This window comes from Macaca fascicularis, chromosome 16 (genome assembly GCF_037993035.2).
Source record: "Macaca fascicularis isolate 582-1 chromosome 16, T2T-MFA8v1.1".
Lineage (NCBI taxonomy): Eukaryota > Metazoa > Chordata > Mammalia > Primates > Cercopithecidae > Macaca > Macaca fascicularis.
Window position 1 is genome coordinate 50865752 of NC_088390.1, and position 26032 is coordinate 50891783.

General features: G+C 41.1%; 1 protein-coding gene across 8 annotated transcripts in view; it reads right to left on the reverse strand.

Moving 5' to 3' along the window:
• PCTP (phosphatidylcholine transfer protein) overlaps nt 1–26032 on the reverse strand; it is a 110695-nt gene that overhangs the window by 20106 nt on the left and 64557 nt on the right. For 4 of the 8 annotated variants that reach the window (XM_074019265.1, XM_074019264.1, XM_045375052.2 and 1 more), the window contains 2 exons: nt 23105–23268; nt 12364–12532 (listed from right to left, as the gene is read on the reverse strand). In XM_074019265.1, the coding sequence (XP_073875366.1) occupies nt 23188–23268 (81 nt within the window). In that variant the 3' untranslated portion in view covers nt 12364–12532; nt 23105–23187. Of the gene's footprint in view, nt 1–12363; nt 12533–23104; nt 23269–26032 lie in introns of those variants that run through there. The other 4 variants (XM_045375053.3, XM_045375055.3, XM_065531311.2 and 1 more) reach the window with 1 other exon arrangement.

The following is a 26032-nucleotide window of genomic DNA, read 5'->3' on the forward strand; positions in this document are numbered from 1 at the left end:
GCTAAATCCGTGATATATGGTTGTTTTTTTTTTTGTTTGTTTGTTTTTTTTTTTTGTTTTTTTTTTTGACATGGAGTTTTGCTCTTGTTGCCCAGGCTGGAGTGCAATGGCGCATTATTGGTTCACTGCAGCCTCCGCCTCCCGGGTTCAAGGGATTCTCCTGCCTCAGCCTCCCAAGTAGCTGGGATTACAGTATGCGCCACCAAGCCCAGCTAATTTTTTATATTTAGTAGAGACAGGGTTTCACCATGTTGGTCAGGCTGGTCTCCAACTCCTGACCTGAGGTGATCACTCGCCTCGGCCCCCCAAAGTTCTGGGATTATAGGCGTAAGCCACCGTGCCCGGCCTATATATTGTTATTTAACCTTTATAACAACCCTGTGAGGTGGAAGTTACCGTTTTCTGGATTTTACAGAGGACAAGGACAGAGACTTTGAGAGTTTCAGCAAGTTTTCCGTAACTATATCAGTAAATGGCTGAGCAGGGATTAGAGTCTAGGTCGGTGGGACTATACTGGAATGTCAGGGAGAACCTAGATAATAATTCTGCCTGTCTGCTCTGTGAATTTGGGCTGGTTACCTCCCTTTCTCCAGACCTTCTATTTCTCCTCTGTAAAATGAAGGTCCTGCATTAGACCTCAAGGGTTAAAACTCTAAGCTTCTATGAATCTATGGCATTGGCTTAACAGGTATTAGTTCAATAGATTGGCAAATCAGAAGCACTGAAAAGAGCATCAAGACGGGAAGGTTTGGACAAGCAGTAGTGTAGCAATGGAGGTCAGCTTTGCACAGGACACAGTGCTGGGGACCCAGAGCCTGGGCAAATGGAATGGAGGCATAGAGAGGAGAGCCAGGTCCAGATGTGTGTCCTATAATTGCACAGATTCCACCTGCTTTCTAATTTGGACACAGAATGGCCTTGCACAGATAGAGTTGTTAGCTGGTCCATCTGAGATCAAAGACAAACTATTCTGCCATGTTACAAGGTGATAAATTACATTTATAGTACGATGTCTATGCCGGTTGGAGTTTATATGAAGACAGTGGGGATGTAGCATTTACAAGCTGTAGAAGTAAATGGAATTGAAAAGCCATTTATCGCTTCCTCTCTCAAATATGTCTCCTGTGGGTTAGGGAGAAAGTCAGTAGGATCTCATGGTAAACTGCTGACCCTGGAAAATTGCTTCTTAAAATAATAGTTATAACTTACTGAGCTCCATCTCTGTCACTGACATTAGTGTAATGATTGCCAGAAAGTTCCCAGAGTCGTTACCTTGTGGATATTGCAATATTTGAGACCTTCAGTGCTTCAATTTAATTTCACATACACACATATACATTGAGCCACTATATATACTAAGCACTATTATTCTATTCTACAAGCTGGGGTAAGAGAGCATTTCAATTTTACTCTCAAGAAATTCTTTGTCTTTGGCATAAGAAACAAAAAGAGCAACTGTTAACATTTCAAGCTGATGAGAGCCATGAGAGAGGTTTGCCTGAGGTCTTATGGGACTCAGATCCCAATTCAGTCTGACTGAGAAAGAACGGTTAAAAGAACCATGCGGAGGAAGAGATAAATCCAGTCCGGTGGGTGAGGGCAGGAAGAATGTTCTAGACAAAGGAACGATCGTGAGCAAAGACACTGCTGCATGGAACACTACGGTTTATTCGTGGAACTGCATAAAGCTGTTCTGGCAGCAGGAAGGATGCCTGTGGGACAGTGGCACAGGATAAGTCTGGAGAGGTAGATGTGGGGCGCAGATCAAAAAGACTTCCTACTGCTTCATAAGCCATTTGAATCTTATCCTAAAGGAAGTGTGAGGCCCCTGAAGGATTTCATGCGGTGCAATCATCCTTAATATAATCAGTACACATTTTAAATGCCCTCATGGCTAAGACCTGAAAACAAACAAGATCAAGACTAGAAGAAATAAGATAATATAACATTATTATAATACAAAATATTATAAATATTATATATTATTACACATCATTAATACAACGAGCAGTTAGAATTCTTTTAGGCTGTTGACAATTTCTGGACTTTACCATTGTAAGATGGACTGGGTACATGTAACAGAATCTGTACTTGATTTTTAATGTGTTTACAGGGCCACGATAGCATCTATGAATCAGTGCCTTGGGTTTAGAACACTCTCTTACAAACAGTAAATAATTCCATTTTATTTGTGTCTTCTCGGCTTTGGCAGGACACCATCACACTATCTGTGCTTTCCATTTTGCAGTTAGTTGGTCTTCTCTAGTTAGACACAACTGACTGCACACAACTTCTGCAGTTAGTTGTGTCTTCTCATTTTGCAGTTAGTTGGTCTACAATCAGAAACAATATTCCCAGGGTTATAGACAGGAGGAGCCAGCCCTCTTCCATCTGCCGCTGCCTCTATGAAATTCCAGCATCATTTTTCTGGTTTTCATTTGGAAACAAAGACACTAAAGAGTATCTTTGAAGAGTCTGAAATCCATAAAACAGAGAGCAAAAAAACTGAAAATAGAACCGGAAAACTTATTTGTTCTTTCCCTTGAGTTCTTGTGCAGACTAGGAATTATGATGCAACTTGACTTGCTGACCATAAATTGTCCAATTTCTTCACGCCTCCAAGCTGACGCCAACCTGTCATCAAGATCTGGTCTTGATCTCTCCAGTCTGGTTCTTCACTTTTTAAACTAAAGCCTGGCTCTTTACAGTCTCTTTCTGATTAACTTAGGATCTGGCTTTTCTCAGTCAGATTTCTGCCCACTGAAGAACTGATATAACAATACCGTTTCCTGGGACTTCCAACATCTCAGTGAAAATACGGCAATGGAAAAAACACATAACTTAAACCAAACAGTTCCCATTTGCTCTGAGGTTCAAGAGCCAGTCCTGGATAATATACTCCTGTACTTATTCAAGTGTAACGTCACTGTAGAATTTCCTGACCCCCTTATTTAAAATTGCAACCTGCCGCCATGCCTCATTCCGTTTGCCCCACACTAATTTTTTGTGTATCTCTTATTGTAACTTGTTTATTATAGTTATTGTTTATTGCCTATTGCTCCCCCAACCCCAAAAATACAAAGTTCACAAGGACAAAGACTTTTTCTTTTTTTATTCATTGAAGTATTTTAAGAGTATATGAAAGTACCTTGTGCATAATACATATTCAATACATGTTTTCTGAATATGGGAGGTGTACTTATATATTTTTTTCTATATACACACAGGCTTACATCTATATTTCAATAAAGAGAATTGGCTAGATAGGTAGGTAGAGGTGAAGAGGTAAGTAGGTAGGTAGGTAGATGGAGATGCTTTTGTGTTTATGTGGGAGTATAGGAAAAGATATAAGGAGAGAGAACATTGAAACAGATTCAGCCAGAGTGAGAATCACCATGTCATATCTCTAGATACAATGATTTCTGTACAAGTAATTAGCATACCCAATCTAAAAATTCCTTGTGGAATCACAGAGGAATGATCGAAATTGAGATTCTTCTAGGAAATCCAGGATAGTCTCTGTGCTCATTAGTTAGATCTCACCCAAGGTATGATGGACCCCTCCTCACTTGGAATATCCACCTGAGATCCAGAATTATAGATCCTAGAGAAGCTTCGAAACCATAGACCTTGGCATTCGAGAGGTAAAAGAGAAAACTGGAGAGCTCCTCTCAGTGGCAATACCAAGTAGTAGTGACTCAAGAAAGTTTTATCGCATCTCCATTTCCAAGTCAAACTCAGTAAAAATATAATCTGCATAAAAGCCACAGTAAGACTTCAATTAAAATATTCTGAGACACCTTCATGTTCACTCAACTCTGTCGAATCCTTCTCACCAGATGGCTACCCACAACCTCTCCTTTGTGGAAGTTCCACAACCACATTACTACTCTTCTTCTTTCCCTGCATGATCCACAGCCTATAGTGTAATCTCTAAGCCGCGAGCCCATCTAGTACCAATGTCTCAAGTGCTTCAGTAATCAGAGTACTTTGAGAGCTTTAATTCTGAAAGGATGCTACTAATGACATGGATTTCCCTCTAAAAATCTCCATGTACTATGATTTCAAGTCTTTCTATGTCTCTTTATCTTTTTCTATTTCTGTCTCTGTCTTTCACAACACACATACACATACATATCAATTACAGTAGTCCCTACCTTGTTCTATATGGGAGATATGTTTCAAGGACCCCCAGTGAATGCCTGAAACTGCAGATAGCATTGAACCCTATTCATACAGGTTGAGTATCCCTTATCCGAAACTCTTGAGACCAGAAGTGCTTAGGATTTCAGACTTTTTTGGATTTTGGAATATTTGCACTGCTTGAACATCCCAAATCCAAAAATCCAGAATCCAAAATGCTCCAATGAATATCATGTTGGCACTCAAACAGTTTCAAATTTTAGAGCATTTCAGATTTCAGATTTTCAGATTTGGAGTTCTGATTCTTGTACTCTTGTTTCTTTTTCTATACATATATACCTATGATAAAGTTTAATTTATAAATTAGACACGGTAAGAGGTCAACATTAATAGCTAATGATAAAATAGAACAATTATAACAATATGCCACAATAAAGGTTATGTGAATGTGTGCTTGCACTCTCACTCTTGCGCTCTCTCTCTAAATACCTTAATATTTTTGGATTGTAGTTGACACTGGGCAACCAAAACCATGGAAAACAAAATCATGGATGTGCACTACTCTATAGGGTATTTTTCTATGGCCTCAGTGAGCCCATCATTCATTTCTGGTGGTTATAGAAGAATTTGGAATAATCATCTACATGGATGTAAAATCCTGTTTCTGCAACTGTGGACTGGAATTATACAGCTTTATTTTTCTTTTTCAAGTGAAGTGTACAAAGATACAGTTTATTCCATCTTCCCTCTGGGGAATCTACATATTCCTGTTGTATGTGATGAGTGTGTTGCTATGGAAATAATTATGGCTTTACATTAAGTAGCCAGAAAGCCAGCAACAAGAAAATCGGTTTTATTTACTATTCAGTCATGCATTTCCAACCCCACCCTGCCCCAGCAGACTCTATGCCCTGAAGTTTTCCAGAATTCCTTGCTACAAGAACGGTTCAGCTATGACCACTGGATGGCCACTTTTGGCAATGGTGAGTGGTGCAAAATTTTTAAAAATCTGGTTTTTTTTCTTTGCAAAAATAAAAAGATATTCATCACTCTAAACTAAATTAAGGATAGGAATATACATTCCAATGGATCTCACCTTGAAAATGTGCTTCAGTGGTTGTTTATCACCAAACCTTTGACTTCCTATGAGAACACTGCTCCTGCACCCCAGTTAGCTCCATGCTTTTCCACCCTGGGTGGTCATTAGAATCCCCTGGAGAAACTTTAAAAACCTATAGATATCTTGTCCCTATATAAACCAGGCTCCATGGGGTTGGGACCAGGCATCATAATTTTTCAAAAGTTCCCCAGGTGATTTTAATATTCAGTGCAGGGTTGAGAAACGTGGAATTAGTTGGTGGGTAGAAACCTCCCCTACCATCAAGTCGGCTTTCCATTTGACGTTCCTTCTATTTTTATGAAAGTAGTTGGAATCCTGGCCCAATAAATAGCACTTGTTGCTGACTGCTCACTGCAGCCAGGGACTTTGCATACCTCATCTCAAAAAAATGTTGAGATGTTCCCCTTTTACACAAAAAGAAATTGAGGCTCAAAGGGGTTAAGCAGCAGCAGTGATGAAAAAAAAATTGTTAAGTCACTGCTGCTACTCTTTACTAGAGGATTAAAATGACATACGATAATAGAAAAAACAAAGTCAAGAGAGATACAGATTCTATCTGTGCTCTCCTATGGATGTTCAATGTGAAAGTGTATGTTTTGGTTTGGTTTGGTTTGGTTTGGTTAACCATGAGCCTCAGCTTTCCTCTTAGCAAGATGACAGAATTAGATCAAATGCCTTCCAGTTTCCCCCCAGCCTTAGCATCCTGTATGCTATGGTTGAAACTGCACAGCCCGTAGAAACAGATAGACTAGCTTTTTAATACTAGATAGGTTAAATAGCTCATTTATGAGCTCTGTAATCTCCAATAAGTACACTTCTCTGAGCTCCAGTTTTCTTTATCTTTAAAATTAAAAGATAAATCCGAGTTGTCGTCCAGATTGTAGTGAGGTCTAGGATAATGTATGTAAAGTGCTTGGTTCACATTAGATATTCAACAAAAGCACCATTTGATATGTGTTTATTCAGTCACTCTTCATTCAATAAATATCATGGAAGGTCTTTGAGATTCTGGGCTACAATGATGAGTAAAAACCAGTGCTAAGTTTTCCCTCATGGAGCTTACAATCTGGTGAGGAAAGAGAAATTAACTGAGACAAATGCAGAATTACAACTGCAACAAGCACAAACATGAAGCTAAGAGATGCTATAGTAGGAGAATTTGACCTGGTCAAGGAAGTTAAAAAGAGGCTTCCTGAGGAAAGTGAACCTTTAACTGAGATGAGATGTAGGAATAGTGTTAATAAAACGATGAGAATAGGGCAGAGGGGACAGTAGGGATGACCTCTGTGGCAGATTTCACTGTGACTGGAGCAGAGATTAATGCGGTTGAGAGTGGTTATTGACCAGGCACTGACTGGGGCTTGCAGGCTGTCTTAAGGAATTGTGTCTGAAGCTTATGAGCAAAGAAAGTTATTACAAGATGTTAAACAGGAGGGAAATATGATTAAATTTACATTTTTTTTGTTCTCTTTTGTTTGAGACAGGGTCTTGTTCTGTCACCCAATCTGGAGTGCAGTCGTGCAATCATAGCTCACTGCAGCCTCAATCTCCTGGGCTCAAGAGATCCTCCTGTCTCAGTCTCCAAGTAGCTGGGACTAAAGGTGTACACTATCATGCCTTGCTATTTTTTTATTTTTGTAGAGATTAGGTCTTTCTATATTTCCCAGGCTGGTCTCAAACTCCTGGCCTCAAGCGATTCTCCTAGCTATGGCCTCCTGAAGTGCTGGGATTAAAGGTGTGAGTCACAGCACTCAGCCTGCAGTTTGAAAAGAACAGTCTGGTGTGAAGATCAGACTGGTGGGGAGTCAGCAGAGTGAGGACAATGAAGTGAATGAAGAGGCAGTTATCCCCTGGGCAAGAGAGATGATGCTGCCTCTGTCAGAAGACGGTTACAGACATGGAGAGATATGATGGATTTGAGGATGTAAGGGGGATAAAATAGACAATTTTGGTAAAGGATTTGGAGTGCGAGGTGGTGAGGGAGACAAAGAGAAAGGAAGAAATAACATTCTGGATTACAAAACCAAATGAAAATTGGCGCTATTTGCCAAGACATGTGACCCAGGTTGGAAGTTTTATGGGGTAAAAGGGCATTGAAAAAGATGATGAGATAGGTTTTAGACATGTTGTGTTTTAAGTGCATCCAAATCTTCTAAGAGGCACATTTACCAAAGGCAAGTACCATTATAGGTACTCAAGAAAGGAAGTTTCCCGGTGATGATCAACATCACACAAATACAATCTAAGAGTCTTGTGCACTCATTCTTGTGTCTCCCCGATCCATTATGCACACGGAAGCCAGAATGACCTTTAACAATGCAAATCCATTTAGGTTGCTATTGTCTGAAATCTTGTTATTACCACCCACTGATTGTAGCATTGTCTAAAGTTCTTCATGTGGCTCACAAGGCTCTCCCTCATCATTGGCTGCACCTCCATCCTTGAGTGAGCTCATCTCACTTTCCTTCTACTCATTGTGTCCTCCATGTTGTCATCCTTTCATTTCTCAGATATGCCAAACTCCTTCCTATAACTACCATATCTATGATCAAACTCCACTATATCACCATACAACCTTCACATCACCAGACTGGTACTGCTACTCCTCCAAGATTCTATTTAAACACCACAGTCTCAGGGACACTTTCTCTATTCCCCACTCCACCATACACTATGTTAGATTCCCTTGATGTACATTCCCCCAGCACTCTCCTTTTCACTGCCTATCACAACAGGAAGTATAGAACATTTTGTATAATTTTGGCTTATTATTAGTCACTCTTACTAGAACAAGGGATATGTATTTATTTCTTATTGATGCAGTCTTAGCATGGAGGTGACTAAGGACAATTTCATGGGAGAAGACAATGAAGCTATAACTTTGTCTTCAATGTGTCCCAGGAAGAAACAATGGCAGGACAAAGGTATGGAATTGAAGCCAACACATATTCAAAAACATACTTGATAGTTTAGCCCTAGGCCCGGGAAGAACTTTAAGGAGAAGAATGCTGTTTTGGTGAAGAGTAGCAGTCTGTTTTGCTGAAGATAACCCAGGAAGTCTCCCAGTTCTGCAAAGAATATGCCTTAGGTGGCCACTGAAGGAAAGTGCTTCAAAGAGATAGATGAGGCAAGGATAGAGAACACCCTTCACCTCACAGTCAGACAGAAGCCCACTGACTCAACCTTGTCTTTGGAGCACTTGGTATGTTCAATGAAAAAATAATTAAAGACATAATGGTGGACTAAAGCATTCTTTTTTAGTTTCTAGTATACACAACAAGTATCAGTTGCCAAAGGTTTCAGAAAACGTTTTAGGACTACAAGTATGTAATTTATGAAATTCTATCCATTAGGTTATGTCATTCCTTATGAATTGGAAAATATTAATTATGTCATTTGATTGAATTTTTATGAGTAAACACCTTGGTTGAACTCATAAGGCACTCATTCTCCTACTTCTCCTGCAGGGTGGGAAAAAAATAAGTGAACCTACAGGGTTGAGTCATGTTATATCACAATAGGCATGTACTAGCCTATTGCAACACAGAAGAATAAAGAATCTAAGTTGAGGTTGAAGATGCACTAGACACTTCTTATTTTTGCCTTCCCAATATCAATCTCCCATTCAGCAAGTGTTTTGTGGGCACACTTGATTCAATTTAGCTGACTTCAGCCCAAAGCTCCAGGACAGGACACATGACCCAGTTGGAATCAATTTAAATAGTATATTCCCTCAGTTTTCATTAGTGGTAAATAGGCAGTCTGTGGTCTCCCAACTCCTACTGGGACATAGGAGAAAGACATACTACTAGTCACTCTGCTGGTCAGACCTCAGCCTGGCACTTCAGGTAGCCACCTTGTACCAAATAAGAGAGCCTGATGGAGGTTTGGGACAGTTATAAGGAAAGCAGACCCATGGGATAAAGGAAACATCGTCCTAGTGACAATGTCTGAGTTTTTACCACCAACTGTTCTTGAAGTGAGACTATCTCTGCATTTTATATTCTAAGCTAATAAATCCTCCATATTTAAGTGTCTGTCCCTTGCAATTGGGATAATTTGAAACTGGCTATAGCAAATAGTAAAGGATATCAAAATGCAAAGAATGATGAGGCCAGAAGAAGTAATAAGTCAATAAGCCAGAAACAAAGTGGAAATCAGAAAATGAGGAAGGAAGATTTTTAAGCCAAAGACGAATGGCTGTCATGAACCAAGCTAGGAAAAGTGGGACTACAGGAGGTTAGGCTTTTGTGGTGCTTGGAGCATGGGACAGGTAGCAGTTCAACATGCATGAAAGGGCTAAAGAATACTGTATTTGCTGCCGTAATGAAGTCCCATGAACTGGTGGCTTGGGATGGCAGGCATTTATTGTCTCACACTTCTGGAGGCTGGAAATCTGAAATCAAGGTGCTGCTAGGTTATGTTCCCTCCGAAGTATCTAAGGGAGGATCCTTCCTTGCTTCTTCAAGCTTCTGGCAGCCCCAAACTACTTAGCTTGTGGCAGCATCACTCCAAGCTCCACCTTCAATTTCCCATGATTGTCTTCCCTTTGTGTCTCTGCATCTGTGTCCAAATTTCCCTCTTCTTATAAGGCCATAATCGTATTGGATTTAGGGCTCACCCTATTCTAGAATGACCTTATCTTAACTCATTACATCTACAATGACCCCATTCCCAGATAAGGTCACATTCTGAGGTACCTGAGGCTGGACTTCAACATATCTTTTTGAGGAACACAACTCAACCTATTACAAATATTGACTTGCCTAAACCCTTAGAACGACCACCTGGGAAATTTATTCTTTTGCATCCCTCTGCTCCCCTCCTCTTTTTCACATCCCTTCCACCATTCAACAGAACTCTTTCTAATTACTTTCTTATCCAGGATCCAGCTGTCTGTCTATCAGGTTAACTTCCCAGCCCTCCTCTATTTTCAGAAAACTCTACCTATACTCCGTCCACACCATTACATGCATGGGGATCCCAAAGGGCACGTTCCTATACCCACACACAAGTGATGGACCTCAGGTGAAAAGCTGATCCTACCTAAGCTAAAATCCCCTTCTAGGAACTTAGAATTGAGACTGGGAAAGACATGTGGGCTCTTTCCTGGTGGCTAGTTCTTTTCCACTTAGGAGTTGCAGGCTGTAGCCATTTTTTCTCATATGGACTAAGAGGCAGAGAAAGCCAGTATTGACACAGGGAGGGGAACAGCACACACTGAGGCCTTTTGGGGGTAGAGGGCAGGGAAAGGGAGAGCATCAGGAAAAACAGATAATGCATGCTGGGCTTAATACCTAGGTGATGAGTTAACAGGTGCAGCAAATCACTGTGGCACATGTCTACCTATGTAACAACCCTGCACATCCTGCACATGTACCCCAGAACTTAAAATTTTAAAAAATAATAATTTTAAAAGGAGAGAGAACAAAACTGACTCCAAGACTCCAAAAGCAGAGTAGATACAAGAGACAAGCAGGGGTGCTGTGGGCATTGGAGGCTCTAGTTTCAGTCAGCTCCTGAGACTCAGGGGCTTCCTCCTTGTGCTTGTGTTCCATGAGATACGCCTCTTTCATTATTCTAATTCACCTACAGTTTGTAAGTCAGCCTTCAGACATAAATAACTTATAAATACATTATAAATACACTGTATCAAAATCCGCTATTAAGGAAGTTTGTGATATGGTTGTACACACTGATATGTGAAGGATTTGAAGGCTCAACATGTTTTATAGTCCAGTATAATCTAGAGCTAGAAGTCTTAATCCAAAGATATGAAACTAAAGAATGGCAACAAAAGGCGGGAGGCAAGGTCTTTCAGGGGGGATGAGAATATTCCAGTTGCTTCTAAATAATATTGTGCAAAGAGAATTCAAAATTATTAAGTGGTTCTCAAACTTGAGCATGCATGAGAGTCACCTAGGAGGCTTGTAAAATACAGAGATCTAGGACCGCCTCTGAATGTACGAATTGGTAGATCTGCACACAAGGGTTTGCCTTTCTAACAATTCCCAGGGTGATTTGATGCTGTTGGTCTAGGGTACATACTTTGAAAACCACTAATTTTGAAGTCTGGCATTGGGTAAGGAAACTGTGCCAGGCGGTGCATGCGAGCACTTAAAAACTTTTCTTTGTGTGGGAGGATACTTCCCTTATTTGGACCAGCACTGTGAATAAGTTGTTCATTTTGGAAAAACCTTTAGAGAAATTCAGAGGAAGTATGTAGAAGGCACACTTTAAGTTTCCTTGCAGATTGTTCCTTCAAAAGTATAAATTTTAGAGGTTACTTGTTGTATTCAGAAAAGATGCTGGATTCAAAGCCTGAGAACTTTGCTTCTGTATTTGTACTTGCTGTGGAACATCTTTGGGTCTCAGGTTTCTTATCTCTCAAATAAAAGAATTGAATTATTTTATCTCTTAGATCACTCTTGGCTCTAATATCCTCACATCTATGATGTTGCTCAAATATTGCTCCTGAAACTCCTCTGAGTGATATTCCCTAAGCAAACACATTCAAAGACCATCTCTAACCACCCCAGTCCACACCCCTCTGAAGGACAGAGTGGCGGTGAGTGTGAAGCATGCAGTACTTTGCAGTGTTTCCAGGGAACATATCACAAAAGTTGAACCAAGAGGAAACTGCCCCAGAAGAGAAGGATGGTCTCTTTAAACTCTTAAACCATTTACACTGAATTGTGCTGAAGTTTTTGCAACCATTTAAAGCCCCCAAAGCCCTCAACTTAGCTTGGGGTGCTGATCAAAACAAATGGGATGTTGTAAATCATACTCTAATGTCCAGGGCCTAGCAGAACACAGGCAAATATTTGATATCCAGCAAAATTTTTTTAGCTCATAGAACATATTGATCAAGGGAATATTCCCTTGTGCCCAGAAGGCTCAGACAAGACACAATTTGATAGACACACGTGTAAGCCATAGCATTAGGGATTACACACAGCAGCTCTCAAAGGCCTAGGGGCATAATACATTGCATCAAGTTGGAAAACACACTCAGATTGAAGCCATAGATGCTCCTTCAACCAAGTATTCAGGCATTCTTGCCTTTGTAAGAACTGCAAGCAAAGACAGAACACCACCAATGAGTTTTCAGGTGAGAGACTTTAAAAACTGGGAGTAGAGATAAAAGGAGAGAAGAACAATTTGCTATCTGTGTTCTTCATTCCAAGTCTTCCTGGAGCAGAAATTTCTCCTCTTCTTTTCCCCCTTCAAACGTCCTGAGGCAGTTGCCATTTTGGAAGAAGGATGTATCTGGACATTAAAATAGTAAAAATAATAATAGCATGTTACTTTGTGCAATCAGCATTCTAGGTACTAAAGAATACAGATAATTGAGACACAGAGCTTCCCCTCAAGGATCTCATATCCTCACCTGAGAGTGAGCTTTCAAAATATACCTCCGACAGCATGGTGACCGAGCTGTTGCGGTGTGCAGAAAGGAGAGAAACCCAAGCTTGCTTGGGTGTTTCTGTTTTGTTGTTGTTGTTGTTAGTTTGTTTGAGACGGAGTCTCGCTCTGTCCCCCAGGTTGCAGTGCAGTGGCGCCATCTTGGCTCACTGCAAGCTCCGCCTCCCGGGTTCACGCCATTCTCCCGCCTCAGTCCCCCGAGTAGCTGGGACTACAGGCGCGCACCACCACGCCCAGCTAATTTTTTGTATTTTTAGTGGAGACGGGGTTTCACCGTGTTAGCCAGGATGATCTCGATCTCTTGACCTCGTGATCTGCCTGCCTCAGCCTCCCGAAGTGCTAGGATTAGAGGTGTGAGCCACCGCGCCTGGTTGGGTGTTTCTGTTTTGATGGCAAAATGTCTGTTTGGCCGGGCGCGGTGGCTCACGCCTGTAATCCCAGCACTTTGGGAGGCCGAGGCGGGCGGATCACGAGGTCGGGAGATTGAGACCATCCTGGCTAACACGGTGAAACCCCGTCTCTACTAAAAATACAAAAAATTAGCCGGGCGGGTGGTGGGAGCCTGTAGTCCCAGCTACTCGGGAGGCTGAGGCGGGAGAATGGCATGAACCTGGGAGGCAGAGCTTGCAGTGAGCCGGGATCCCACCACTGCACTCCAGCCTGGACGACAAAGCAAGACTCCATCTGAAAAAAAAACAAAAAAAAAAAAGTCTGTTTGACTAAAAGCAGTTAAAATATTCCTTTTGTGACCAAGGTGTCCCTGCCAGCTGCTGAAGAGGGACTGCTGAGATACCTGGTCTCAGGCTGAAGTTCTACATGGGTGGTGGAGGGTTTTTCCAGGAAGACAACTGTGAGCATAATGCTGATGATTTCTGTCTGAGGCTTGTGCAGTTCTTAAGGAGGACCAACCATGCATCCGCTATACTGGAATCCCCTGGAGTATTTGTTAATAACTCAGACCCTAGGGCCTCTCCTCAGACCCAGAGAATCAAAATGTCTATGAGAATGATCCTTACAAGGAAATGAAAGGCAGAAGTATCATGAACATCTTTCTTCATCAACCCCTTAGTTGCATATTCTACATCAAGAAGGCTAGATGCAAAGAGGTGATCAGGATTTGCAGCTTTCTAAAGGCTGTAGACTTTGCCTCTTCTTCACCCTTCTAAGACAATGAGAAAACAAAAGTGTATATTGCTCTCTGAAAGGTATAGGAAGAGTCAACATAAGATATAGACCCCTGGTTTATAGTTAAAGGCAGTAAGTTTGAAACACGCTAGGTAAAATAGGTTTCTTTACTGCCAGAAATTTTAGAACATTTAACAGGTTTACACGTATTGTCAATACCTAAGAGGCTGTGCATCAGTCAAATTCAGCTGCTGATAATAAAACCACTCTTATTTTAATTAGCGAGGGATTTGATACAAGGAATTGAGAGTTTATAAAATTGTTGGAACACTGGCATGCAAGCTCCATGCTGGGCCTGCAGGAATAATTTTCAGAATCACATCAGAGTACTGGCTTGCTAAGGGAACTGTTACGATCCGGAAACTGCCACAGGAATCATTCCATGACAGTTAAATAAATGTCTCCCTGCCTGCTTACCCCAGTTTCAAATTCGTGTCTTATCCAAATGCATCTGACTGGTAGCCTAATCCTATCTGGAACTCTAGTGCAAAGGAGTTTGGGAAATACAGGGTTTAGGTAGTAAACTTGATGTTGGAACAGATGTTGAGTGAGACAATCTATTGTATACACCACAGGCATGCCTGGTACACAACATTTTCTGAAGTTATTTAAGGACACAAAACCATTTTTTTTAAAGAAGCCTCTTGAAAAGCAAATGTTTCAGGGAACACCCTTTCACACATACTAACCCAGGTCTGCCTCCTCATTGGCAAGGAGGGAAGCTGATGCCCAAAGAGACTGGCTACTTGGCTGATGCTACCCAGTGAATTAGCAGCAGAACAGGGAGGGCATGGAGCCAGGTGTGACCCTCCTCAGTTGTCCAGCCTTGCTTCTTGCACTGCAAAGTGCCTTTGCTTCGCTTTTAAGGAAGCTTGAACTGAACTCCTGAATTATGCAACAACAGAGCGAGCTAATAAGCTCTCCTGAACCTCCAATTAAGTAGAAGGATAATTATACCCTGGAGTTAGGAGAGCAGCTGAGACTGGGAGTATTACAGGAACTGTCAGCTACCGAGTCGCTTTTTAAACCTGGCGTTTCACCCTTGCTGCATTTGGAAGGAAAGTCGGAGGAGAAGAATAAAACCTCTCAGTCTCAGCCCACTTTGGACAGCCCATATCGATTGAATGGGCTCTTCTCCTATTTGGGCAAAAGGGAAGAAGCCTGCTGCCCCTGCCCTGCAAACCTGGCAGAAGCTGGCAAGAGGGTTTTCTGTTAGGAACACATCTGCCTTTGTATTAGTTTTGACCTCATGTTTTCAGCCACCCCTCTGAAATCTAATTTTTCTCCTGCAGGACTATTATACTGCTGCCTCGCACCAGCCGGCCTTACACCAGGTTCATGTGCCCCTAGGCGTGTCTAAGCCTTCTCCCAGAAATCTGATTTCATCATGGCAACCTCCATCTCCCCTAACCCCTCAACTAAAGATTAATTTTTCTGTGTGTTTCCCTGCTCAGCACTTACAAATGTGTTTGTTTTGCACTGTCTTAATTATTCTGATTTATTAATGTCACATGTTTTTCTACAGTGTAATTGCAGTCCTCCTAAGATACCTCAGATTATTAAAAAATAAAAGCAGTTGTTCCAGTGGTGGAAGGGAAACCATCTTTCAGATTCACACAAACGATATTATTTTTCCTGTCAGAATTTGGAATTTTATCAGCCAATTTTCATTTTTAAGGTGACAGGTACAGTTTTCATGTAGCAAGCAGAAAATGATAAAGTAGTTGATCAGAACTGACAAAACCTAAAGCTCAAAGAAAAGAAAAAAATCGCTGACTAGCCAGAAAATCACACCCAAATCAACATGCTCCTAGTCCATCCACAAAAATTGCAGTGCAGTTAAAAATTGTCAGAGGTAAACAGAAAAACAAAACAGATAACAATGTGGCAGTCAGACATTCAGTCACGGCACCAGAACTTTCTACTCTATGGTTTTCAAACCACCTCCCCCTATCCCTCAGCACAGTCAAATCTCCTGGGAGCTTGGAAAATCTCCCTGATGCCCAGGTTTTAGCTCAGACTGATTAAGTGGAGATCTCTGGGGGTGGAACCCAGACATTAGTATTTTTAAAGCTTTCCAGGGGGTTCATATTGTACAAGGTTGATTGCTCATTACAAATTCTCATCAACAGAATTCAAGTAATATAAATTCTTACATTTAATTCAACATGCTCCAGCTATTTGGTATCATAAAAACACAGACAATAGGAGACATGCCTGAAATGCTTTACAAGTATAAAACAATTTGCAAAATAAAAAAGCAATTTCACATCTCATTTAATCTTTCCATTAGCCCCATGACTCATGGCCCTTTTTTATAAATGAGAAAGCTGAAGCTCAGAAAAGCTGAATGCATTGGCTGATACCATAGAACCAAGCGTGGAAACACGAGCCACCATCTGTGGATTCTGACAACAGCACCCCAAACATAGAAAGTTTTTTTACAAGCTTGTAGAAGGTGTGTATGTATGTGAGTGTGTGTGTGTGTGTGTGTGTATTTATTATCCAAACTGTATAGATAAGGCAGCTGAGGCTCAGAGGTGGTAAAAGATTGGTCAGGATCACACAGTTTAGGCAGGGAACAATGGCTCAAGCCTATAATCCCAGCACTTTGGGAGGCCAAGGCATGTGGATCACCTGAGGTCAGGGGTTTGAGACCAGCCTGAGGTCAGGAGTTTGAGACCAGCCTGAGGTCAGGAGTTTGAAACCCCATCTCTATTAAAAATGCAAAAATTAGCTGGGTGTGGTGGAATTCACCTGTAGTCCCAGCTACTCAAAAAACTGTGACAGGGGAATTGCTTGAACTGGGGAGGCAGAGGTTGCAGTGAACCGAGATTGCACCATTGCCCTCCAGTCTGGGCAACAGACCGAGGCTCCACCTAAAACAAAAACAAAAACATGCACACACACACAGTTTATTAGACTTTTAACACCTATAACTCTTCTACCAAACTGAATCACTAGGCGAAGTGTAAGTATGTCTTTTTTTTTTTTTTTTTTTCACATATTGGCCTTTGAAGCTCCTTTCTGCACCTCTTGATCATATCTTGGGCAAATCTCAACCTGTGTATCCACTCAGGTTTCATAAAGTCTGGCTTAACTATCAATCTCATCTTGAACTTAGCCCTACTGTCTCCTCTTCTCCCTCCAGTGCTAGCTTTCCCCATGGCTCTGGTCCTCAGTGATGATTATTGCAGAGGTCTGCTCCTTCGTTCCTGGGACACTTTCTCCTTCTGCATCTCTTCCATTTTTAACATGTAGGGGACCGGGAAGAAGACTTGAGGGAAAGAAGCAAGAAGCTCTTTTTCTTGACTGGCGCCATATCCGGCACTCCCTTGACTTTTATGCCCATTGAGAAGCAGAAGTCCAAATATCGGTTTCCTTAAAGTGATTCATGCCCACTTTGCAGAAGGCCCTGCGCTGCCATGCGCTCTCATCTTGCCCCCTCCCCCATCTTCTGCTATTGTCTACAGCTCTTACTACTGGGCTCCCTCACCCAGAAGCCAGCCCTTTTGGGCACTGTTTTGGGTTAAATTGCTCCCCACCCTCCCCCACACAAAGACACACTGAAGTCCTAATCTCCATATGTGTGAATGACTTTACCTGGAAACAGAGTTTTTCTAGATGTCATCAAGTTAAGATGAAGTCATTAGGGTGGGTCCTAATCCAATGACTGGTGTCATAAAAAGAGAAAATTTGGAAATAGACATACAAAGAGAAGAGAATGCCATGTGAAAGCACAGAACAGAGGGAAGACAGCCACATGAAGATGAAGGCAGAGGTTGGGGTGATGCTGCCACAAGCCAGGAACGTCTGGGCAGGCAGAAACTGGAAGAGGCAGGCAAGGGTTCTCTGCTAAAGGATTCAGTGGGAACGCAGCCCTGCTGATGTCTAGCCCCCGAAACTGTGAGAGAACAATTATTGTTGTTTTAAGCCACCCAGTTTGTAGTACTTTGTTACAACAGCCCTAGGAGGCTAATACAGACACTGTTCTGCCAAAATGTTCCAGTCCGACTACCTATTCCTTTCTCACATAAGAAACTTACACCTCCTTGCTTCTCCAATTAGTTACAGAAGAGTTTAGCATACCAATTTTCTGTTCCTTTGCTTCCCATCACAGAGTGCCCCTAGAAAGTTTCCTGCCTTCAAAATTTTCCAAGTGAGAAGCAGTACCAGGCACTATATTAATATACACCCTTGAACGCAAACAGCATAAAATTCAGCTCTATCAAAAACCACTCCATCGTGCTTACTTTGATGGGAGTAACAGTGGTTTTACAGGACCTGCATCCTAATAAGCTTCTTGCCAGGGAGGAATAAGCTAAGCCCCAATTCCTGCAGGTCCTCTCTCTGACTCCCAACAATTTCTACGAGTGGTTTTCTCAGCACTTCCCTTAGTTAGCCTGGACTTTCATTGAAAAAAGAAAACACCTGTAATCTTTTCCCAGAGAGGCAGAATGGAGTCAGTTCTTATCAGGAACACCGGATGCTCCTGCTAACCCTCTAACCCCTGATCCCAGTGATGTCTTCTCTAATGGGGAATGTTCCAATTTTAGAGACTGTGGTAGGTTGATAACAGCCAAACAAGTTCTGCTACCCTCTCAGTAAGTCCTGCTGGGATAAGAGTTCCAGATCTTTTTAAAATATAGGTGCTTCAGCTAATGCTGTGTAACAAGATGCCCCAACATCCAGTAGCTTAAATAATAAGTGTTAAAAAGACACCATGCCATCAGCTGGGCATTCTTGTTTCTGTGGGCCAGGCTTAACTGAATTCAGCTGAGCTTACTCATGCTTCTGTGGTCAGCTGTGGGTGGCAGGAGGCTGGCCGAACATTGAACTAGGATGTCATTGGCTGGTGGTTGGCTGGGATGTCTTGACCTCATGTCCCTCCTTATCCAGCAGGTCAAGGCTTGTTGTCACTGGGGCTGAGCAGGATCCTAAATGAGTGACAGAAGCATGCAAAGCATTTGGAGACCTAGACTCCGAAGTCGCACACGGCTACCATTTGCATGAAAGAAGTCACAGGTTAGCTCCGACTCAAGGTGCAGGGAAATGGACTTTGCCTCCTTAGTGAGACAAAGTGCAAAGTCAAATTGCAAACAGCTTGGATACAAGGAGCAATAAAGAATTCTGGCCATTTTTGTTGTTGTTGTTGTTGGCTATGTACCACTGTAGGTATCTTTTGTATCTGTTGTTGTATATTAATCAGGTTAAATTACATGAAATGCTATAACAAACAACCAACAAAAAATCTTAGTGGCTTTTTTCTTGTTCACAACCCAGTCCCATGAGGGCTTGGAGAGAGAAGGTTTGTGCCAAGTAATTTTTCAAGGCTCCTAATTGGATTCCTCCTTCTACCAACACCTCAGAATTACCCTATGAATACTCCACATGTAGCCCTCAGGTGAAAGAAGAAAGCGCATGTGAACGATCACGTAGGATGTCTCAGAGCCCAAACCTAGAGGGGCTTACATCGTTTCCATTGGCCTGAACTTGGCTAAGATTTCATGAGCCATCTAACTGAAAAGGCATCTGAGAAGGCTCTTTGATGCCAATGAAGAAAACTGAATACGCTTTGCCTCATGTCTTTAGCTTTATGGCTGTAGCCCAAATCTCAAGGCAACAGAAATCCCAACCTGTAATGTTTTCACCCACGTCAGTGTTCTTTCCTCCACACGCCCAAGGGGACTGCTGGCGCCAGGCTTAGATCAGATCACCTTTTTTTTTTTTTTTTTTTTTTTGGCTTATCTTTTTAATCCTTCGGAGCTGGATACTCTCATGAAGCATGGAGATTCTTCAGATGAGGGAAGGGGATGAAATTAGCACCCTAGAGTCACCATCTGTTTCTGGCAACCCTGCTCTAGATATGGATTTGCTTGTGCATCTAAAACCTGCTAATCTTTTACACTGAAATACTCCTACACCTTCCCAGCTTCTGTACCTGCTCCAGAGGAGGCTACGTGAGGATATTCTTGAACTCTGCTCTTTCATGAGCAGAGAATATTTCCCATTGTTCCGCATTCAGTGTTCTTCTCCAACATCATATCACTGTGCTTACCAAGCCACAAAAAAAAAACCCGGATGATGAGACCAGGTACACTGGGTTCAAATTCCAGCTCTGTTACTTACACTTAACTGTGTGATCTCTGGCCAGTTACCTAACTTTTCTGATTCTTGATTTTTCTCATCTTTCACACGGGAATGATGCCACTTTCTGGGACGATGGTGAGGGCAACCATGATTGTAAAGCATCTACACAAGGTAAGCACCCTATCAGACTATTTCTCATCTTCTTTCCTTCTTCCTCTTCCCCACCTCCAGTGACCCCATGAGTGCGGTGAGAATGAAGAGGAATGGGATTGGAGCTCTATTAAGTGATGTGTAGAGACAGGGTTTGGAGGCAGATGCAATGGGGAGGTGGCATATAACTTGCCTGTGAATGTTTAAATATGGATTAAGGATCCTGGAGTCATGGAGTTAAGAGAAACCTGTTTTCACTGTTGCAAGGAAGTTTTTTTAGGAAATATTATGAGCAGAGAGGCTTAGGATTTAACACGAAGACATGCATTTTTCTCCAGTTGTGGGACCTTTTCACCATAGTACCATCCTCTGGTAATTTGGAAGTTCACCCAGATGTCACATTTGTTCCGAAACCCGCAAGTCTGTGATAGGCCCTAAGGTGATGCCTGTGTAGCAAAAAGATGACTCTACCCTCCCCTGGCAGCCAGGTGTTAAATCATCACTAGATGGCAGTAACATCTAATGCTTAATTTGGTGAATGATCAAACCACTTTACCTTTGTTTGCCTTTTGCTTCTCTGTTTCAAGCAAGCATTCACTCAACACAAAGCTGCGACAGTCTTGAGTTTTTCTCAATCCTTATTTTGAAGTTGACTTAGAGACTTACAAAATTTTAAAAGGGAAAGAATAGTCCATGTCTCAAGCTACGAACAACAAACTTCTCACTGGGCTCTCAGAGCTCCGATTAAAAGACTTCAGACATGCCCTGGACATAGAGGAAAAGATCAAGTATCTAATACCCTCCATATTGGACCAAGGGTCACAAATTTGGACAAATTATTTTTTTTCTTAAACAAGAAAAAAAAGACATTAAAAAAATTTATGCACCTGGTGGGGATGAGCCCACTCTCCTTAGCATAAGAGCCATTTAGTTCCCCAAACAAGTTTATTTTGAACTTCACTTTTATTTTTTCTCCCAGATCCCTCTCTCTTGCTCCCAAATTCATTTGTATACTCAATGCTGTTTTTTTTCAAGGCACTATTAGACTAAAGATGAAAGAAAAAGATTGAAACATTAAAAAGGACTGGCAATGTTATAAAGTCTATACCATGCTCTGGGTGTACCAAGGAATCTGGGGCTATGGATCCCAAGATGTTCCAAGAGGGAGTTTAGTGAGGCTTTGAGTTAGTCCCAGAGAACTTCCGGGTCATTCCTGGGCCCAAAGCTTTGGTATTCTCCAAGGCTAAATTTGTTCTCCAAGGAGACTAAATATGAAACCCAGGTCCACTTATCTCTGTGTTCAGGGACCGAGTGACCATGTAAACGTCCAGCAGGCCTAATAAATGTTGATAACAAAAGCTTCTCTCCCACCATGAAGGAGTTCCAATTACAGTTTATCATTGTGTGAGACTTGACATTAGATACTTTGCATCGTTGCCTATAGTATTATCAGGCAAGCTGTAAAATGGAGCAGGAATTAGTTTGAGACATGCACTAATTAGTTTGAGACATGCACTGAGATGGAACAAGGAATAACTCTAAAGGTATGGGAGGTCAGGTAATGCCTACTGTCTTTGGGGCTGTACCTTTTTCCATCTTCATTTTAGAAATGGCTATACCAACAATTTGCATCTAGTAAGTGGCACTTACACTTAGATTGGTGGAAATTAACCAGTTTAACAGGCAGGTGTGTACACTCTCGGAGGTCTTCCTAAGCAAGAAGACCCAGGTCAGTAACTGGGTCACTGAAACTAGGATCTCCAGAATTGGGACTACTGCATTAGACAAGTTGATTGGTTGGATTAAAAATAGGACATCAAGGTTGTAGTTCTATTCTATAGACTGAGTGAATGTAGGGGGAGAAGGTAAAAGAAGGGAGCTACCACCCAAACTTCGTCCCCTGTGTTCATGAATACCACCAGTAGACCTGAGATCTAATTGGCAGCAAGGAGTGTGGGAGTCCCTCAGACATCTGGCGCCATTAAGTCTCAAGTCTAGACAGTAGACTTAACATGAAACCAGTCTGCAATAGGGAGTCATGCAACACTATTCATCTCCATCAGAAATAGCTCAGGTGGAGCTGTGCTTGCAGCTGTGGAGCATCAGCAGAGCTAGCTGGGACCAGCTGGGGACACAGAAGCAGTGAAAGCCAGGCTGGGGCTAATGCAGCATTGAAAAAGTTGTGTCTCTTGACATGTCCAAAACAGTTGCCACATAGGAGCTCTCTTGACAATTGTCTGGATTGCAATCCACTGAAAATAACATTTCCTATCACAAGGAATTGATATACAAGATTGACATGCAGAAGTGGACACTAGGAGCCATCGTTTTGCCTTGAAGTGAAAACCCAAGACTGCTGTTTACTTCTCTGGCAGTTTCTAATGTATATATTTACTTTCAAATTTTGCTTCTTCAGTGGATAAAAAAAGATCTGCTGATGAGAAGACAGGGAGAGGAAAGGAGAGCTCTGAGGCAGAAGCTTTGCCACCATTTTAATATCAGCACTTCCCAATCGCTACTTTTTAGTCATTTGAAAAAAAATTTTTAAAGGATGAACTTAGTTGTATTTTCTTCTTAGAAATTTTAACTTTGGGCGTAGAATATTCTGTCAATGGTAAGACAACATATCCCATCTGGAATGACAGTGGAGGCCATTCTTAAATTTATCAGCAAAATAGAATAAATATTTGTAATACTAGGGTAAAAATTCTGACAAAGCATTATAGCTACTTACAGGAGAAAAAGTTTAAATTCTACCGCTCTTGGACCAACTAAGCAACTGACTTCTAAAAATTTTGATAATCATAACTTCCAAGTGACAATGGCATTTTATTCATTAGAATGCGAGCTCCAAGAGGGCAGGGAATTTTGTCCGTTTTATTCACTGCTGTTTTTCCAGTACACAGATGATAGTGAACACATGGTAAATATTGTGAATAAATGAATGAATTCAGGGCTTATGAGAAAAAACAATGAGATAAGAAACGATACCTGCACCCATTTCAGTGTTTCAACAAGGACTCAGCTTCTTTTCTCATGTCTTTATCATGTTCTTCCTCTTCCTTCCACTCAATCTATTGCAGAGTGTTTGGGTTTGCCGAAAACTGGATGAGATCTCTCTGATTCTGAGCTTCCCGCTTGGTTCTGCTCTGATTCTAAAGAATCAAATGGAAAGAGCAAAGGATGAGAGTAAGTACAGCCACAAAAATTCCTGGGGATACTTCAGGATGCACAGAATAAGGGGGTTTGGATAGTCATCGAAGGATGCAATTCTCCTCTAGTCTCTGGATCACGAGGAATAGAATGAAAGAATATGTTCTTAAATTGTGTTATGTGAATTGATTTTTATCCTCTTTCTCAAAAACCTTGCAAGGATAACCATATGCATAATTAACCCCCCCCCCCCCCCACTGAAATATTCCAACTGACAAGGGTACCATTGTGCCATTTCCCACAAAAGGGTAACCATGCCTGTGGCTTCTTTCAGACTTGGATTATTGTAGGCTCTCTGGTCACCTTTTGTCCAAGAAGAGAAGGCCACAGTTAAGGTACTGATTCTGCCAAACTCAGTCAAACATCCTGAAATGTGTTCCAACGTTTGGAGTTTGACAAAATCCCAGCACATTTGGCTTGGGTCCCCTTTCCCCTTAATTGCTGAGCGCAAACAGAAAATGTAATCCATCTGCTTCACAGTCATTTTCCCAAAACTCATCCAAATGTTCCTTGATGAGAACTATTTGACGTCTTTGTCTTGTGGGCTTAACACCTTCCTTCTCACGTTTTGTTTCTTCGAACTAGGAAGCAGACAGAGCCAACAGTAACAGGACTCAGTTTCAAACACAAGACATAATCTGTAAAATCACGTGCTAGGGGTGGAGGGTCAAGAGTCTCACCTCCAGAATGACAGCTGTGAGATATCTGAGGGATAATTAAGGGAGCCTCTAGAACAATGATGTCCTTAGAAGGCAGGAGAGCACAGTTAACTGAGGATAGATTCCTTGCCACCTCATATCCACTGAGCCTGGGAGCCAACACCTCACCCCAGTTCCGGGGTGAGAAAGTCAGAGGCAGAAATTTCACTAATTTCTACTGTTTCGTGTTGGTCACTATTGTGAACACCCCAGCCTTGTAAACAAGGAGCTCACAAGATCCATCTAACATCCTTTTGTAAGATACTGAAACTCAAAATGAGACAAAAATGAGTTAAAGTCCTAACTAGTATGGTAATTACTAGTTTTGTGACCTTGGTCAATTTCCTTATCTCTGAACAACTCATGTTTTCCCTTTGTAAATAAAACTAAAAGTTTCCTGGCATATTTATTATGAGACTTAGGTAAGAGTATATAGTTTAGCACAGTAGCTAGCATTTAGAAAGTGCTAAATACAATAGCTATTTGTATTGTTGGTTTTTATGACAGCTTTGTTTTTTAGAACATTTTATCACACCAAAAAGAAGCTCCATATCCATTAGCATCACTCCCCATTTCTTCTTAATCCCAAGCAACTGCTAATTTACTTTTTGTATGGATTTGCCTATTCTGAACATTTCATGTACATGAAATGATATATAATCCTTTGTGAATGACTTCTTTCATTTGACATAATGTTTTCAAAGTTCCTCCATGTTGTAGCATGTATCAGTACTTCATTGCCAAATAATATTTCATTGTACAAATATACTACATTTTATTCAATCATCAGTCATTGGAAATTTGGACTATTTACATTATTTGACTATTACGAATAATGCTCCTATGGACATTTACATACAAGTTTGTGTGTTGACCTGTTTTTATTACTTCTGTATCTATACTTAAGAGTAGAATTTCAAAGTCAAATGTTAACCTTTTGAACATTAAACCTCTGTGTTTAACGTTTTAAAAAACTGCTTTGTATTTTCCAAAGTGGCTGCACTGTTTAACATTTCCTTGTAGCAGTGTATGAGAACTCCAACTTCTTCATATCCTTGCCAACACTTGTTATTATTCATCTTTTTCATTATAGGCATCCTAATGGGTGTGAAGTGGCATCTCACTGCAGTTTTAATTTGCATGTCCCTGATTGCTAATGATGTTGAACATATTGTATGCACTTATTGGCCATTTGTATATCTTCTTTGGAGAAATGTCTATTCAGATTATTTTCCATTTTTTAATTGAGTTTTTGTCTCTTGTTGTATCATTTCTTTACGTATTTTAGATACAAGCCCCCCTGTAGCCTGAATGTGTTTCCTAAAAATTCATACGTTAAAATCTAATCACCAATGTGATAGTATTAAGAGGTATGGCCTTTAGGGCTGATTAAGTTATGAGAGTAGAATCCTCATGAATGAGATTAATGACCTCATGAAAGAGGTTCGAGGGAGCTGTTCATCCCTTTGGCCCTTTCATCCCTTCCATCATGTGAGGACCTAACAACAAGGCACTATCTTGGAAGCACAGAGTAGCTCTCACCAGTCCCTAGATTTGCTAGTGCCTTGATATTGAATGTCCCAGCCTCCAGAACTATGAGAAATAGATTTCTATTACTTATAAATTACCTGCTCTGCAGTATTTTGTTATAGCAACAGGAATGCCCCTTATCAGATATACGATTTGCAGAAATTTTCTCCCATTCTGTGCATTGTCTTGTCACTTTCTTTATGGTTTCTTTTGAAGCACAAAAGTTATTAATTTTAATAAAGCTACATTTATCAATTTTGTTTATTTTGTACTTATGCATTTTGTGCTATGTCTAAGACATTATTGGCAAATCCATAAAAAAATTTGCCCCTATGTTTTCTTCTAAGAATTTTATAGCTTTAGCTCCTACATTTAAGGTCTTTGATCTATTTTGAGTTAATTTTTATATATGGTGGCAGGGGATCTAATTTCATTATTTTGCATATGGATATCCATTTGTCTCACTTGAGAAAGCTTA